Source organism: Acromyrmex echinatior, chromosome 10, assembly GCF_024713525.1.
Source record: "Acromyrmex echinatior isolate Ae372 chromosome 10, ASM2471352v2, whole genome shotgun sequence".
In the NCBI taxonomy this organism is placed as follows: domain Eukaryota; kingdom Metazoa; phylum Arthropoda; class Insecta; order Hymenoptera; family Formicidae; genus Acromyrmex; species Acromyrmex echinatior.
In genome coordinates, this window is record NC_141861.1 from 587319 (window position 1) to 605972 (window position 18654).

An 18654-nucleotide genomic window follows, 5' to 3' on the forward strand; every position below is an offset into this window, starting at 1 on the left:
TGAATGAATTGTTCAAAGTTATGATGAATTTCTGATTTATACATACAGATTTATAAATACAGATTTTCTAATTTATTTTTATTAAAAAATAACGATTCACCATAACTTTGAATAATTCATTCAGCATATCCTTTTCTATGTAATTCTACATTCTAAATATTAAATAAAAAATACTACATGGGCCAAATTGATGGCAATCCAATGAAAACGTTAATGGTTAGTAATATCCGTATATGAATGTACAAAAACAATCATCAGTTTTATAAACGCGCCGATTCGGTTTCGGTTCAGACTTGAAATACAATCACAAACTAAAATAGTAACTTCACATTAAATTAATTGATCGTCAATTTAATAACAATTGCTAGTAGCATCTTAAAAACATGTAAATATAACTTATTATAAAAAAAATATCACTTCAGCCGAAATTTTAACTCGGATGTTGAATTCCGTGCAAGAGTCTCAATTACTCAATTTAATCACTGAGGGATAATATTAATCGCAATAACCATTTAATATTATTCATTTAATATTATTTATTATACGTCGCTTGAAAAAGATGTTCTTTCATATATGCCATATATTGATTATTGCGATTAACATATCTTAGCAGTCAAATTAGGAAGACACTTTATAGAATTCAGGAGCCGAATCCTGATTGAAATGATAGTTTTTTCAATATACACAAATGTTCACAAATTTTTAAGATGATGGTGATATTGTTATTAAATCAACTATCCTTATAGAACTGATATAGATAATTGTATTTGTATATTTACATATGAATATTATATCCACTAAACATCAAAATTCGATTTAATTGAAAATAGTTTTCTTCTCTCTTATTTGTGTTTAAACATTTCTCGGTCTATTCCGCTTAATTTTGTTGGACAACTAAGTTGGAAAATACTCTTCCCAAGTAAGAAGTTGAACAAGTAAGAAATTGAACAAGGCGCTCTCTTTTAACTCTTCACTTAGATGTTTGCGCCAACTGACCTATATCATTTGAATAACAAGGTGAGCCAAGAATGAGCGGATATTGAGTTTTCCTGGAATAGTGCATATTCTCGCTTTGTCACAACATCTTACTCAAAGAGTGGTAACTGGTGGATCCAGGTGGAGGAAGTATAAATGGACTGACGATAGAATGTTCCGGGCCGTGATATACTGACGAAAAGCTCGATTGTTGATTATGACTCTGGCCCGAGGCATCCAATCCGCTAAGCACTGGTGAACTCGCGTCATGCAGTTTCCGCATGTGTTTCTTGAGGTCAAAGTTTCTACAAAAGCCTTTGCCACAGATCTTGCAGGAGAACGGTTTCTTGTCATTGTGTGTGTGCATATGGAATGTCAGATTATAGATTTGATGAAACGCTTTATTGCATATGTTGCACTTGTACGCTTTCTCGCCGCTATGTGTGAGCTTGTGGTTCTTATAGTTACCCTTTTGGTGAAAACCCTTGCCGCAAAACTCGCAGACAAACGGTTTGAAATTGGCATGTATACGTGTATGGGTATTGAGAGTAGAACTACGATTGAAGGCTTTGCCGCATGTCACGCACTTGTGCGGCTTTTCAGCGGTGTGGATGATCTTATGTCGGCAAAGAGTGCTGGCTTGACGGAAACCTTTGCCACAAATCTTGCAAACAAATGGTCGGGCGCCCGTATGCACTGGCATGTGTCTAGTTAAATTATAATGTGCATTGAACACCTTGCCGCATTCCGGACAAGTGAAAGTCTTTTGCTTATTCGCAGTACCGAGGTCACTACGCGGCGCTGGGCTCTTCTTGCCCCGCTGATTTTCTGGTGATATGTTGGTTAGATTCAATCTCGAAGAAGCCTCTTGAATAGTTGTGGGAGGTGGCGAATTCTGAGTGATCGATGGGGTCGAAGCGGGAGGGCCTGGGAACGCCCTCAGCAAGGGATTCGGATAGTACAATGGATAATATTTAGATAATACGGGATAATGTTGGAGCAAATCTTGATGCCTCAAGGTCGGTACATACTTCTCAAACGCCGACTTCAAATGCGCCGAGTATGATGGGGAAGAAATGTTTGGCAGCTGAAGAATCGTTGTCGTTGTTGTCGCTGGCATCGCTGGCGGTGGTGGAGGCACCGGATTAGCGCTTTGCTCGGTCAATCGTTTGTCCGGTTCCATAATTTTTGCAATGGAAAATGTAAGATTTCGGCAAGGCGTTGGGGAAGTTACCCTCTCAGGTGACAGACTTGGTGTCTCGGTCGCCATTGTGTTACCCGCAAATGGTTGCATCGTAGATCTGTAATGAAAATATTCATCATGAAATGGTTTTTCAGAATATCAGGATTTTTATAATAAAGAATAAATTATGTAAGATTCAGGAGAATATTCCTTATACTTGAAGACGTCCATACTGAATAACTTCTGTCGGGATTTCAATATCCTGTAAGTCTTTTGCATGAGAAAGACGCTTTTTGCTCAGAATGTTAAAATTTTATATTAAAAGTATGATCAATATAATTAAATCATAAATAAATCATAAATAAAATTCAATATTAATAAAAATATTCAATATTTGTTCAATCACGCATAATTATCCCAATCCAATTATTAACGTAAATCTTACAATAGTTAAACACAGTCGAAGTCATTAATTCGTTCGCCAAACATTAGAAGCAAAGTTGGTCAAAATGATTGTCATGCATATAATTTTTCAATTGACTAAATAACAAAGCAAAAAGCAATTAAAGATTTTAATAAGAAAAGACAAAGTGTAAAAGTTAATATTATGACTTATTTGATATTAAATTTAACATTTATGTTACATTAATAATTCATTTATAATAATAATTAAAAAAAAACATTTAATCAACATTAACTTAATATTTATTTACTTAATATTTATTACATTCATAATTAATTTTTTATAATAATATAAAAAATTATTTATTAAATATTTACGCAACATTAATTTGATATTCATTTTACATTAATTATTTATTTCATATCGTAATCTCCCATTTATTTAATATTTAGTTGACATTAACTTAGCATTTATATTATAGATATTAATTATATAGGCACACAAAAAAATTTAATGTTTGATTTTGAAATCAAGAGATCGATTAGACAGACCACAGTATTTTTATGCATTTTGATGCTCTGAAATCGAATTTAATGTCACTAATCGTCGAATGACACATTAAATTTTGTTATTCGCCTGTGTTATTAATTTTCAAGAATAATAATTTAGAAGAACATTTATTTATCATTAATTCAACATTAATTTAATATTCATATTCATGGATTGTTCATTTACAATAATAATTAGAAAAAAATTTATTTAACTTTTGTTCAATAATACTAATTTATTCGTATTACATTTATTATTTATTTATAATAATGATTTGAAAAAATATTTTTATTTAACATTTATTCAATATTGACTTAATATTTATGTTACAATTATAATTATTTATAATAATTTTAGAAAAACATTTATTTAATTATATTAAAAATATTAATACTTATATTAAAAATATTTACTTAACATTAATATAACATTTAATTTACATTCATCATTTAACGAATAGTTCAAAGCACTATCGCTGAATAGTTACTGTTCCTCGCAAATAAAAGGATAATTATTTGAATTAATGTGCATCGCCGATGACCTTAATCTTGACATATTGTTAAGATCATAATCTTCAAAAGGTTTCAGGTGAAGGTCACTGTTCGTCCAAAAATTATTAACAAATAAAGTTTAAAAAATATCTTCTGCTATATACTGACAGATATATGATTATCTACACGAAGAGAAGTCCATTTCACCTCCCACTTCACAAGGAATACAACTTTCCACGCGAAGCGACTTCTACCCTTCTGTCATGGGGCGTATGACTTTCCACGCGAAGCAAAGTCCACAGCTCCACCTCTCGCCCTGTTTAGGAGAAAGTCGGTCGCTACTAAGCAGAGAGGGAGATGGGGTGGATCTCGCTTTGCGTGGAAAGTTGAGTTCCTCTTGGCAGGGGGCAGATCTCGCTTCGTGTGAAAATTCGAATGTCCTTACGGGGTGGATCTCGCTTCGCGTGGAAAGTCAAACGCCCCCAGACAGGAGAAGGGATGGGATAAACCTCGCTTCGCGTGGAATGTCATTACGAAAAGAAGAGAGGGTTTGGGATAATTTTTGTATGTATAGTATAAATAAGACATTGTTTTTTAAACTTTCCTGTTAATAATTTTTTAAAGAAACCGCTTTTTTGTTAATAATTTTTTTTTTAAATTTATATTTTTTGATATTTTGTTTTTACAATTTAAATCACTGTTTTTGCTGTAAAATTAATAATTTATTATAATTTTTCAATAATTTTTCTCTTACTGCAATATTCAACTGAAGTATGCTATAATTTTCTCTTTATTTTATGTTCTAATGGAAGTTTTAAAAAAATTCAAAGGATAAAAGAAAATTTAAAATTATACTGGAAATTCTCTTATACTAGATGGGACATGCGCGGAATAGGCTTTTGCAGGCTCCGCCTATCGTCCAGCACCTTTAGATTATCCCTCAATTGAAAGCAACCCTAATAATAATCGAGACAGCCTGATAGGAAAAGCTACGGCTGGCATGAGAAGCAAGATTCTAACAGGGAAAATGGTATTGTCACGCAACTGGCCTCGAAACTCGCCTGTGTGGCCTGTAGAAAAGTGTCGATGTAGACAGCGCAGCGTGTCGCAACGCCATGGAGGGGCTCAACTGTCGACTGAAGTGCACCACTGACAAAAAAAACGCGATTACGTACGAAAGTTTTCTCTTCAAGCGATTCTAATTGGCAAACTCGAAGCTATCGCATTTCTTGTATGTACCACTTTATATCATCTTTCGCATTTTCCTTCATTCCATTTTTCTTTCATATTATCTTTTTAATTTTTATTGAAATATGATAGTATTGCAATTTACGTTTAGTTTTTACTTTGCTTTGATTTCTATATTTTGTTAGCAATTTGCATTTTAACACTTTGTTATATTTCTTAAATAAAATTTTGACCCAATTTCATATTTTATATTTTTATACCTGTCTTATTAATAAATAAATATTTTTTTTCTTTTATTAAACCGAGAGGTATCTTCAAATTTTCTACAGATGGCGCATAAAGTTTGATTATGAGTTGCACCTTCAAATTATTACAGCCTGGATTCTGAGTTATTTTGACCAAGTATTGTATAACAATGAAAAATTAAAATTAGTGAATCATACCACCTAAAATTCGCACGCAAAATCCCAACCATACTTGATAAACTTAGTCGACATGATAGGCTAACTTTAAGTGCTTATACTTCAAAAATTGTTATAGTTTTGACATATTGGTACAAAATTTTCATCTCAAAATAATGTCAAGAATCCTTATCCTTCTATCCTTCTATCCTTAAATGTCGTTATGATCTTTACTGGACACCCTGTATATATATATATATATATATATATATGTGATACATACTTCTTTCTTCCTTCTGACTCTTTCCTTTGTTGCCCCTCAATTCTCCTTTTCTTCTTTCTCTCTTCTGTTTCTTTTTTCCTTTTTCAAACATTTTCTTTTTTATTTAATTATATCCCACATAGCACAAATCTCCGAGAGACGTTTTACAGGACGTCCTGAGAACGCCCCAACGTTCTAAAAACGTTTTCAGATCTCTGAGATAAAGTGTGCTGTATGAAAACCTTACTTTTGCTACCGCTTTATTGAACTCTTCTCTTTATTTTACATTCTCTATACTTTGTTGATATTCTTATTTTTGTGCTAGCTTTATTCTTTCATTCTTCCTTTCGTAATTCTTTTCATTTGTTTCTTCAATGCCCTTTCTTTTCTCTATAAGTATTTATTTATATATCTCCTTTATTATCTTTCTTCAATTATTTGTTATATATCTATCTAATAAAGTAATAAATTCAACCAAAGATAAGCGAATATTTGGTGTTGAATTAATATGTGCTAATTTAATAGGTCAATTTACATTTAATTAAAGCGAGACTAGTTTCGACTGCATTTATTGTTAGTTTTTTTTTTAATCATACATAAGTCAAATCTGAATTAGGTGATAAATCCTATATTAAGCATATTATAAATCAAGCTTAAATAAACAATACAATGGAGCTATGCAATAATAAAAAAGTAAAAAATAGCATGTCAATATAAAAATTGAACATCTGCATTATGATAAAATAAAAAATACCAAATAAATAACTGGTCATTTTAATATGTCATTCGGATCTCATTCTCTCTTCCATATTGTTCAAAGATTAAGATTTTATGATTTCCATCTATTTAGATGTAATACAAGTGTATTAAGAATTGTATTAAATATATAAAGAAAGTCATCATTGTATAAATGATTATAACTAATGCCAAATTACAAATAAATTTTTGTATGAATTATGTAAAATTTTTTATAGAATAAGAATTTAATGATATTTCTTTGATGATCTGTAATGGAATGAATCAGTTACAATCATTCTGTTAAACCATCGAAAATATATCATTAATGTATTTCTTTATGGCCTTACACTTATATTACATCTAAGTAGCTTTCTAAATAAAAATTTATAGCACGAACACCGTCGTAGCGTCTTATACCATTTTATGTCAGAGCCTTACGTTACTTTACATATATAATTATCCGTAAGACATAAATAATACATAGAAAAGAACATAGCGGACGTAAGGCAATTTTTGTTTGCGGTGGTCCTTATTTATTTTACATTTTTAATTTTATAATGACAATAATCAATTTTTATTCTTTTAACGTCAATGACACATTATTTATTACTTTTTATTTTGTTGACTCCATTATATTATTTATTTAAAAACTCAACTTAAGCATGTTTAATAGAATTTAAATAAATGAAAGAATAAAGGGCTACGAGCCTAAAAATCAAACAACAAAATAACAATCTACATTAAACGGTTAAAAAATAAAATAAACAATGTCATGAAATTAAAAAAAAACGTGAAATATAATTTAACAATCAGTAAGTGAACAAGAACAAATGTTTCGATTCCTGTTGGGTCATTTTCAATGTGAAGACAAGATAAAAATGGATATAACGTAGATAAAATATATATAAATTAAATAAAATTCGCGTACGAACGCAATATCAACTATAAAACTCGCTCCAAATTGAGAGAAAACCAAATAAATGATTGTAGTTGACACCAATGTTCCTCTGAACTGTGCGTGTGCAAAAGGACGAACATGTTAGCAAGTACAAATTGTAATAATAAATTAACAAACGGAATAAATAAAAATAATAAAAAAAGTACAATCAAGTCGCAAATAATAAAGAAAAAGTAGAAACAAGATCACAATTAATAAAATTAAATTAATAGAAAGAGGCGAAAGTTATTTTTGATATTATGAGACATGTACAAAAGAATTATTAATGTTGATAGAGAAAGAGTAAAAAACATCATTCGTTGTATATGTATAATGAGTTAAGTACAATAAAATAAGAATAAATATCTTAGTATGTGTGTCAAAATGATATATTATCAATTAGACAATGCGATGGGAATCAAAATTGATCATCTCTCTAGAAAGCTAAGAGATAAAGTGAAATATGACATATAAAGATAGAAAGGTTGAAATGGAAAACTAAAAAAGAAGGGGAACATAAGAAGGAGAAAATAAAGTAGAGGGAAGAGAAAGTAGGGAGAAAAAAAGATAGATAAAGGAAGGAATTAATAGAATTTGTTATAATTAAACTTGACTTATATGTGCAATTCAAAATGCAATTCAAAATGACTAATGAATGAACACGATTGTAACTGATCTCGTTTGTAAATTAACATATAAAATTAGCATTAATTAAACACTAAATATTCGATCATCTTTGCTCCAATTTATTATTTTATTAATTTATTATTTTATTAATTTATTATTTTATTTTATAAATCATGTTATTATTTATTATTTTATAAATCATGTAACAATGAGCAGGACATTAATTTCAATCATTTACTTGTTACATGTATATGTATAATATTTGTGTTAATTTTGCATTTCTATCACACACTATTTTCACTTTTTTCCTTCACATAATTTTTCTCGCCCGTATTTTCTATCTCATCATTTTTTTTTCTCTCACGTATTATCATTCTTTTATTTCATCTTTTTTTCGCTGTCTTCTCTGTTATTCATTTCCAACACTATCCTCGATTCTCTTTATATTCACACGCTTCTTTTCTACCATCTTCATTCCATTTCGTGCACATCCATTCTCACGCTTCTTCCTCCATTTTTGTTGCTCTATTATCTGCCTTTCCCTTCGCACTCTTTCTCTCTTCGTGTATCTTTTCGTACGTACCTGAACCTATACTTTCTCTTTAGTATCGCATCAATCCATCTCTCTTTTCCGCCAACCTCTTTTTGTTTCGCTTCGGTTGACAGAGACAGAGTAAATCGTTGCCGACGGAGGGGATGAACGAGAATAGATTGGTGGAGGCTATCATCAGTCGCGTGAGGATGCAAGAAGCGAGGGGTGGCAAACTGTATTGTGGTGGGGATCAGGATTGTTACAGTACTTAACGAGCGGCCGTGGCAATCAGTATCGTTCCCCGTTACCAAGACCCATGGCACCCGGGTAATTCTACCAATTTAAATCAATCCCAACTGAAGTATGGCCGACATAGCTAGAGACCATTTTGTTTTCTTAATGCCACTAGAAGATGCATCCCATATGATCATCAATGAGGCCACTTGTTTCTTTCGAAGCTTAATATACTTTCACGAATAATTCCCTTCGCACAATTAACTTTAAAAATGAAAAATTAAATTGTATCGGGGATAGGAAATCGTTATTTGCAATGCCATTAAAAGTCATTTATGAAAAATATTCATTTTGTAACTAGTAAAATAATGAATTATTATTAAAAAATGATAATTTTCTTAGCATTATCGATAGCGTCAAAAGTTATAAGAAATTACAAAGTCATTGTTGTAACAAAAATCATTATTATAACAAAGCAGCGGTAACAATAAGTAGCGTGTTACGTTACTAAATAATACGTTACTTCTCTTTCTCTCTCCCTCAATTTTATTAAACATATACTTTTTTAAAAACATGAGTATAAAACTGCAAAAAATGATAAAAAATTTTTGATCGCATGTATAACTAAAAAATTACGTGTATAAAATGTATAACTAAAAAAAACATGTATAAAAAAAATTAAAACAAGAGCAAAACTATAAAACATAAAAATTATTCTACAGCTAAAAATATGACAATTGAATAAAGATAATAACAACATTCTATTGTACAGCAGATATATTTTGATATACATGAAGAATGTTCCAATCAGGAAAAAATTCAGAATTTTCAATAAAGTGTGAATTAGATATTCATGCGAACGTGCTCATTCACATGTTTTTTGTTTACATGTCTTTTGTTTCTCCGAAAAGATATTAATCTAATGCAAAATCACAACAAAAAATTAAGAGTTATATTGATTCTTTTTTTAAAATTTTACATTCTAAACAACTTAACATTTTAATATCGAAAGACGAACTGTTTGTAACAGATATTTCAAATAAATTTTAGTTAAAGACGTACGGATTGCACAAAGCTAAGAGCCGCTTGTTCAATAATATGGCAACCCAAGTAATCTATCTAAATGTAAAGATTAAATCACAGTCGCTAAATGTACAAAGTTTACCAATATGATTACAAACGATTCGAAGAATCCAATCACATCCCGTCAACTATTAACGATGATGAACGAATAGCTTCAAACTTAAAGAAAGTTGAAAGGACTCGAAGAAACTTGAAATGGCTTTGCAAATTTACTGATCTTTCTGTTAGTCTGGTAATTACTTTTCTCTATCCTGCGATCCCTTTCAATCATCAAGATTTTGTTCTCCCAAGATTATTTACTTTCTATCATAATCGAAGAAACAATTAAAGGTAACATTCAACTGAACGTCGTTTCACCATTTCTGTTATCGTAAAATACTTTTTAATTTTGTCCTTTAATTTGCACAAATGCGTTGTCTGAGAATTGCTCGTTGTCTTTTTTCATTAACACTTATTATTAAAGCATTCTTTTTATTTGGATACTCTTTTTTCTACACTTTTTTAAGATTTAAAGATTAAAGTAATAAATATTATTAAGTATAAAAACAAGGAATGTTTATAACTATTATTTTTTAAAATAATAACTAATTAATTAAAAATAAAATAATTGCAAATTAAATATTTGTCACATTATTTAAAGTTTAATTTGAAATTCTTTGATATTCCATATTTTAAAAGAATTATACATAGTTTATAATATCTTTTTATAGAGAAATTGTAATTAATTTTAAAAGAACTGCAGTACCATTTTATTAATTTTTTGCAAAAAAAATTCAACATAAATTGACACAATTTTTTCATAAATATGCAATATATATCTTGTATTAAAATTAGGGATAGAATATTTGGGAAATATTCGGTATCCGGCATCAACCTTTTTACTATCCGGTCAGATAACCGGATATTACTATTCGGCTATCCATTATATATATATATATATATCTAAATTTTATATTGATTTGCGCCATTAATGCAGAATTTTATTTTTTTCAGCTAAATTTCTTGTACAATTTATCTCTCTTTTCTTTTTTTCTTTTTACATTGACAAGATAAAGAAAATTATTATTGTTATTTTTCCCTTGCTGCCTTTTTTGGAAACCATTTTCTAGATATTCCGAGGATATACGGGAATATATTCTCAGGTATCTGATTGGATGTCCAAAAAGAATGTAACACCGAATATCTGATATCCGGTAATTTTACGATCTGATCCCTAATTATTATAATAGACTCCAAACAGTAACATTGCAATTTGATGCAATTCGAATACTTTGAATCAATAAATCCTTCGTATGAACATCATAAGAATAAGAGAGTGGGTCGACAACGATTTCGCGTGTACAAGCTGCATCAATCACAGTAGGCTTCTCTTTTATTGTATCTGCTCATGAACTCAGATGTCTATTATTCTTTACTATTAAATAGTGATAAGAAGATAAATAGTGATAAGATAAAATGCACTACAAAATTTCTTATTCGTAATAGGAATTAACGTGGTTTATAAATCAAAATTTATGAAAAGAAGAGCATAAAAACCACAGCACAAGGTGTTATTTGTGATATTTAATTATCATTACATTAATAAAACATTAGGCGTTTCGGCCATCTTCAGTAAACTTACAATATTCTTAAAACACAAAATTACAAATATCTGACATTACAATCATTATATCATACATTCAATCGTCATGTAAAATAATTATAGCTAAACGTGTTCTTTCATCATGTGAAGGTGCATCGTACAACAATGTTGCGGCGCTAATTGTCATATTTCGAATTACGTAGAACAAGAATTTTCAGATTCTAATTTAAAATAAATTATTTATAAAATAAATTGTTGTAATTGTGAATCTTCTTATGTTGGCCAAACAAAAAGGAAATTAAAAACTCGAATAAAAGAACATAGGGCTGACAAGAAAATCCACTTCTGAGATATCAGTGGTTTCACTGTGCTGTGGTCACCTTGTGCTGTGGTTTTTATCTTCTTTTCATAAGTTTTGATTTCTTATTCGATTTTATGATATACAAAATTTCTTTTCTAATATTTTTTAATCCTATTTTAACAATAGTGTAAATTTAATTAAGATAGATTCTCAATTAAATAGTTACATATTTTATTACTTTCATTATAATTATTATTGGAATATGTAAATTTCTTATAATAAAACCGTATCATATACAATCAGTTGGAAATTTTTATTTTAAGAAAACTAATCTTCAACACTCATACACACACACACACACACACACACACACACACACACACACACACACATATCATTTTAATTGATATTAAAATTTATTTTATATAAAATATATAGTTTAAATTAATGCAGTACAAGCAATTAATATAAATTTCATTTTAAAAACTTGTATTAAGATTTCTTAATGACATAGAATTATATTATATTATGATTGAGAAATTATCAAAATTGTAGTTAGAGAGAAGGAAAATCTATTTTAAGAAAAAAATAAAACTTTTTGAAAGCTTCTTTTACTTCAAGTTAAAGGCCCCATTAGTAAGTTCTTTCTCATTGTTTCATCTCTGACAATCAATCTTTCGTGATACGGCACGTGAACAGTTGACATATAATTAGCATTTGGGGCAACGAAAGCTTGCGCTGAAGATGACAGGAGGTACAATGCACGCCCCCTTGATTTGTCCTCTATCCCACAAACCACCCTTCGTGTTCCGTTCAGTTGATGAGTACGTCACGTAAGCTGCTTCGATATTAGCCACCTTAGTTTATAGGATTACACTTTTACGCGCAGTTTAAAAAATTGCAAACATATATCAAAGTTGCATGCCATTACGTATGTGTAGAATTTAATTATATACAATATATAGCAAGTATTTCAATATTTGTAAAAAAAGGAATTAGATAGCTATTTATAAAAAAAAATATTATATATTTGAAAATTTGTATTAATAAAGTATACTAAAATATGTATAATTTAATATTATTAATATTTGCATAGTGAACAAACTGTTCTTAGTATAAGCACAAGATAAACTATTAGGTGTTGGAATTAATTCGTAGCAGCTTTTACAAGTGATGGGAAGTACTTTCATTAATGTATTTTTTAATGCTCATGTGAAATAAATAACATTCTTTCATTAAAAACGCTACGAATTAATTCCAACACCTAATATAATTTAAATATTTAATTATTTTAAATATTATTAACATCATAGTTTATGTAAAATGCATGGTTTTAAATAAATAAAGAAATAGATTTCTGACAAAACAAAAAAAAACATCAATGCGTAAGGACATTATATTACATAACGTCCTTGCGTAAATCGAGATGAACCGGGACGAAATTTCGAAGTTTCGCGTTATGAGGAGAGTCCATAGAGAAGGGTGATTTAAAGTTAATTGGAGAGCGTGCGGCAGTACGATGACGAGAGGTACCGAGGAATAAATTGCGAGTCGACGAATCAGGGGATTGGTATATTTCAACGGTATTCCGGATTAAGTCATTCGGTTATATGCCGTTTACATTGCGCCTCGGCAGTCTCTCCCGAATCATTCGGGGAAATTGCTTAATTTTAAGAAAGTTCTTGGTAGATTTACCAAGTTGGTCTTTGACATCCGACCAGTGGAATCGAGAATGCGTGACTTACAGAATTCGTATAATTTATTATCTTAAAAAATATAATAGATCTTAATTATAAAAGAATTAAATTTGATTATTCTTAAATGTTTGTCATTTATTAATAAATTAATAATATTAAATAAAATAATTAATTATGTCAAACGTAATGATAATAAATATATATATACACAAAAACGTGTGTGTGTATGTGTTGTGTGTACAAAACTCTGAACAGCATTCAAAAGATTTTAGTCATTGATCAAACATCTTGGATAGTACTAATAATGACGATGTTGTAACTTTCAAGCTTTATAACTCGAAAAGTACTTAATAAAAACAAATTTTATTGTTTTGAAAAGCTCTTGACATCAGCTATTAGATTTTGGAATCAAAGATAGGGTGTCCCATTTTAAAAAATCGATGTGATCTTGACGATGTCACCTAAAATCAAATAAATGTTATCAGTAAATAGATCTTCTTAAACTTTACAACCACTGTTTAAATCATTTTTCCCAAAAATGCTTTGTTTCCGAGATATTTCATCGGTCCGGGACTTTTTATTTACTCTATATATACATATATGTATATATGTGTATGTGTATATATATGTATATACCAGGGATTCCAGAAATCTCCTCCATTTTTCCGCACAATATTAACTTTACCTTGTCTTAATTCCACTTTAGTTCCTACATCCCTATAGTTCAGTGGCAGCATAAGTTGTATGTGAGAGAGCATTATATAATATATATAAGAAAATCTCGTTTTATTTAAATTTTTCAGCCTCAAAAAATGTTTTCCCTATTTTTTTAGGGAAACGTACAACGTATCAAATATATAAAACTGTTAAAAAAATATATAAAACTGTTAAAAAAAGCTTAATTAACTGGATAACCAGTGAGAAGATTTGTAATGTAGCAATATGAATTATTGTAATACTTACATAATTAAAAAAAAAGAAATAAATATGAAAACTAAAGTTTCAAACATATTAACGCAAATGACCATCCAAAAAAACAAAATTTTTTTTCCAACCATACAAACGAATCGCTCAAACCATATATATGAGCAAAACTCGAAAAGAAATTGGTATCCATGTAAATACCCGGATGAATATGAGCGGTTTTATAAAATGGCAACGAGTCCCGCTGGGATCGCTTATACGTGCGTTCGGAATTCACTGTTCGATATGTCGTTGTGTCGAGGTGGAATTGGCGGGAGATTTGCAGCTGCGCAAAGTCTACAGGGGGTTAACGTTCTCTCCCACCCGACGAGTGTTGTTGTAGGACCCGTTGGAACACCGGAGGCACCTCGTTATCACTGATTCGCGTTCTTCGTTTTTTAACTTAAATCTTCTATGAGCGGCTGCGCTTATAAACGTAAACTGTAAATGCATATCGACAATGGCTTAATAACTCGAGATCATCGACATTCATAATGACGCATTGATTTATAACAATCGCGTCGAGTAATGAATAGAATAAATTAGGGAAATAATTGTCTCGCCACACGTATTATCATGTTGGTTCATTTAGACTACCGCACATACTCGCTTTCATCATCACGTTTGAAGGATTCATAAATGAAAAAAAATTATTTGAACATTTTGAAATTTAAGTATAATCAGAAATATATATGTATATATACCGAGCTCATCTAGAATATAATATAATTCGTAATTACTTAAATTTTATGCCTACAATTAGGCATAAAATTTTAATACCTTTTATTATATTCGTATATAATATATATCGGTATAGTGTTCCTTGGGGCATTCTTCTTCTTGCGTTTTTAGCCATCTTCGCCAAGTCGTATGAGACAATGAACGATGAAAAAAAAAAAGGGGTTTGCTTGGCGCGACATGCTCGTACACAAATGCATGGGGGCGTACGCTACTTCCGCTCTCGCCATTCAATCACAATCTCGATTCTTGAAAGAAGAATGAACCATAAACCCGATACTCCAAGTACGGGAAACGTCGTTACAAAAGTGAGTTGGGGACTGGTGCCGGAAGTCTCGCGTGCCATTTGCCTCGTACGGTATACTTATACACGTCTTTGCGAATCATGATAAGATGAATAGAGGACTTCTTGAGTGGCGCGTGCCTGTTATACCAGATCAGGAGAGAACATCCGATCTGAGAAGGACAAATAGCGCCTTCAGTTTTAAACTGTATAGCAAGTTCGATAAGCGATTATTTACTACGAATTAATAAATGAAAAATATGCTATTATTATATTGTATAAATATTTTTACTAACGAGATGCTCGGCGTAAAACAAGCAAAGATTTTTGCATAAACGAATTTGGTTTTATTGCAATTAAAATCACTATCTCTAGTAACAATATAGTTAAATGTATTAACAATTTTAGATTGGTTTTTCATAATTTAAAACACAAGTAATTAGATTTTTGAATTGTTTTTTTCTCTTTCTTTATCTCTCTCCCTTCCTCCTCCTTTTTGCCTTCCTCTTAATTCAATTATATCTAATCTTTTTACGTTACCAATACTAAATTCTAAAAATCATCTGTTTTATTTATATTATTTTCTGTCATTTTTCACAATTTGTACAGCTAATATAATGAAATTTATTGCTACAGATTAAAAATGTTTTTGTGGTACCTTTAATAGTTCAGCTTAATAAAGAGTTTAAGGAAAAGCTCGTAATCTTTTATTTCATAATGGGCAAAAGGATAAAGGGCGAGTAGTCGGAACTTGTCAGAAGACAGGTTGAATCAAGGATACTTCAATTCTGGAAGGTGTTCGATGATCGATTTGGGTAGTCGTGGGGACCCTCAATAGCATGGCTTAGTTGCCGAGGAGTGTGTTACTGGCGGATTTGACGTGCTTATCAATAGATCGCCGACGTAATAGGCTGAACGCACCGAAATCAAGTACATAACTGATAACCGATATCTGATAAGAAGTAATAACCGTGACGATATTTGCGTTCGACTATTCACATTCATATCAAAATTCCATCGATGAATTTCATTTGGAAGAACAAAACAATATTGATAGAATAGAATAGATCTCATTTAATACACATTGTATATATATATATATTTAAACAAAATTAATTTTTTTATAACTGTTATAGCCAGTATGATTAAGAATTTAATTAAGTAAGAAATTATTTTTATAGAAAGAACAAATATTACGATATTATATATTGTGATATATAAATATTATGATATATTATACATAGATATATAACATAATATAAACAGGGTTTATATCTCTAAAGTGACCCTCTATCTCGGAAATGGCTTTAAATATAAAAAAATGTCTCCGACAAAAGTTGTAACATATTAAGGGGGACATATGATAAAAATATGGATTTGACCTCGAGGGGTATTTCACTCTCGAATCAAATAAGCATCGTTACTCGACTCTCTTACTGACTCGGTTTAATTCACTCCTTATTTTCACTGGCTTCTACTGATTTCTTGCACTATTTTCGTTATTTGCGTTCGTTGATTCGCGCTGATTCATTTCTTAAATGCACCGACTCGCTAAGACTCGCTGTGACTCGAGAATGATACGCCCCTTGTTTGACCTTGAGTGACCTTCTTAATACTAAATCCAAAGAAATGTTTTTCTTTGCATATAATAAAAAATGGAAAGTTTATTTTAAAAAATATCGGTCATATTGACCTAGCCCTGACTCAAAATCAAGTCTATATTTTCATCGTGATAATTTTCATTAACTTTAATTTTTAATAAATATGAAAATTATAAATATTAAATAATAATGACTTAATAAATATAATCTATGTAACAATAAAATTACGTTTGTATCTTAACAAAAAATAATTTTTATTTCATGTATAAATTACATATTAAAATAGATAATTATAAAATATAATAATTAAAAAAAAGAATCTTTTTTTGATGTAATATAAACAATTATAAAAATGAATCTTGAATAACTTTATATTACAAACTTGAATCTTTTTTTTTAGAATAGTTTCTGTTTTTAAAGAGTTTGATTATTTTCGAAATGTTCTTTAACAACAGGCATTAATCATCGCCGTGATGACACTCCGACGCGACGTCTCAAAGCACTTAATCCTTTACTCTTTTCTGAAGTAAATATCGAGCGAAATTGGCGAGGCAAAGTGCCGGAAAGAACTGGTCCGATGGCTGCCATCTGCCACCCCCAACCCCCGGGGATTTCTGCCGTCGGTCTCAGAAGCTCGGAACTCTCGCGAGTGGCTTGGACGGCTCAATGCCCTTAACCGTTCTTCTAACCGCCCCTGAGAAACCACCCTTACTACCACAGCGGCTTTATTCTATCGCAAATCACTGTATGGGGCTTTTCATACAAGATTATATAGAATATTACACGTTAAATGTCACAATTTAACCCCTCGGAATACGCCGTCGGTTGGAATACCAACAAAATTCTACGGAAATGATTGGACAATCTAATGAATAGAGTTTTGCTGGAAATGTACTATAAAGAGAATTGTCGAATAAATTACGACATTTAACAAACAAATAAATGTTTTTTTTTTAATTTTTATATCACAAAATCTTTTTATTTAATTGATTTTTTTATTTCAAATTGTAAATTTCAGTAAAAAGTTGTTAGTCTGTATAATTTTATATACAATACCACATAATTGGCATTAGTAAAACCTTATTCATTAAGATTGTACATAAAAATCTATTTCAATAATTACTAATTGTAAGTATAATTGATTTTTCGTAACTGGTCAAATTTCAACATTTATGTTTTCGACTTGTCCACGACTGACTCAGACGAAGCCGTAAATCGGTGTCAAATTGTCGGGCAAATAAAGGGCGGAGACGAACCGACGAGCGACATAAAAAAGCCTTATGTACAGCGTATGGCTCCTTGGTCGTTCCCCTAGTATGGATCTCAGTTGAGATGAAGCAGCTGGCTCGTTTTGTGAATTCCATTTGAATAATTCCTGGTCGTCGTGGCGCGTGCCGCCTAGACTGTACGTACCTTTTCTTAAATCCTTGTGCCAGGTTGGCCCTTCCTTCGGTACCACAGCTTCTATTGGTTCGTCTTATAGGAGACACGTGGCCGGATGTCAGTGTATACATTCCATATCCAACATTTCCGTTCATGGAATAATACCGTCTCGCTTCGCGTTGCAACTCCACCTCCCTCAATCGGTATTTTATTGTTCATCCTAGGTGTTTTTGTAATTTCGAGTTCCACGCAAAAACATATTTTTTGAAAATAATTTTGATAAATTATAATTTAATGACATAGGCACCATATTTTCTTTGCCAGCAATTGCTTACCTTAAATCAAGAACTTTATCATGTTAACTTAAGGTATACGATTGTTTAAGATTTAAAAGAAAATCTTTTCCGTAATTATTTTCATATTCTTAATGTTTCGTAACAAACAAAAACTAGAAAAATGGAGCCTTTTTTCTTTAAATATCAAATACAAAATCTCTCAAAAGG

At 30.6% G+C, this 18654-nt stretch overlaps 1 protein-coding gene and 1 long non-coding RNA gene across 5 annotated transcripts in view; one reads left to right on the top strand and one right to left on the bottom strand.

The window, feature by feature from the left end:
- The window catches only part of LOC105148004 (uncharacterized), a 50649-nt gene extending 37787 nt beyond the window's left edge, over nt 1–12862 (top strand). Inside the window, exons 4-5 of one of the 2 annotated variants that reach the window (XR_015546423.1) lie at nt 4477–4832; nt 8421–12862. This is a non-coding gene — a long non-coding RNA (uncharacterized LOC105148004). Of the gene's footprint in view, nt 1–4476; nt 7652–8420 lie in introns of those variants that run through there. The other variant, XR_015546422.1, reaches the window with a different exon arrangement.
- The window catches only part of LOC105148014 (uncharacterized), a 49916-nt gene that overhangs the window by 8393 nt on the left and 22869 nt on the right, over nt 1–18654 (bottom strand). Inside the window, exon 2 of one of the 3 annotated variants that reach the window (XM_087410460.1) lies at nt 997–2276. In XM_087410460.1, the coding sequence (XP_087266586.1) occupies nt 1076–2269 (1194 nt within the window). In that variant the 5' untranslated portion in view covers nt 2270–2276 and the 3' untranslated portion in view covers nt 997–1075. Of the gene's footprint in view, nt 1–996; nt 2747–18654 lie in introns of those variants that run through there. The other 2 variants (XM_011059453.2, XM_087410459.1) reach the window with 2 other exon arrangements.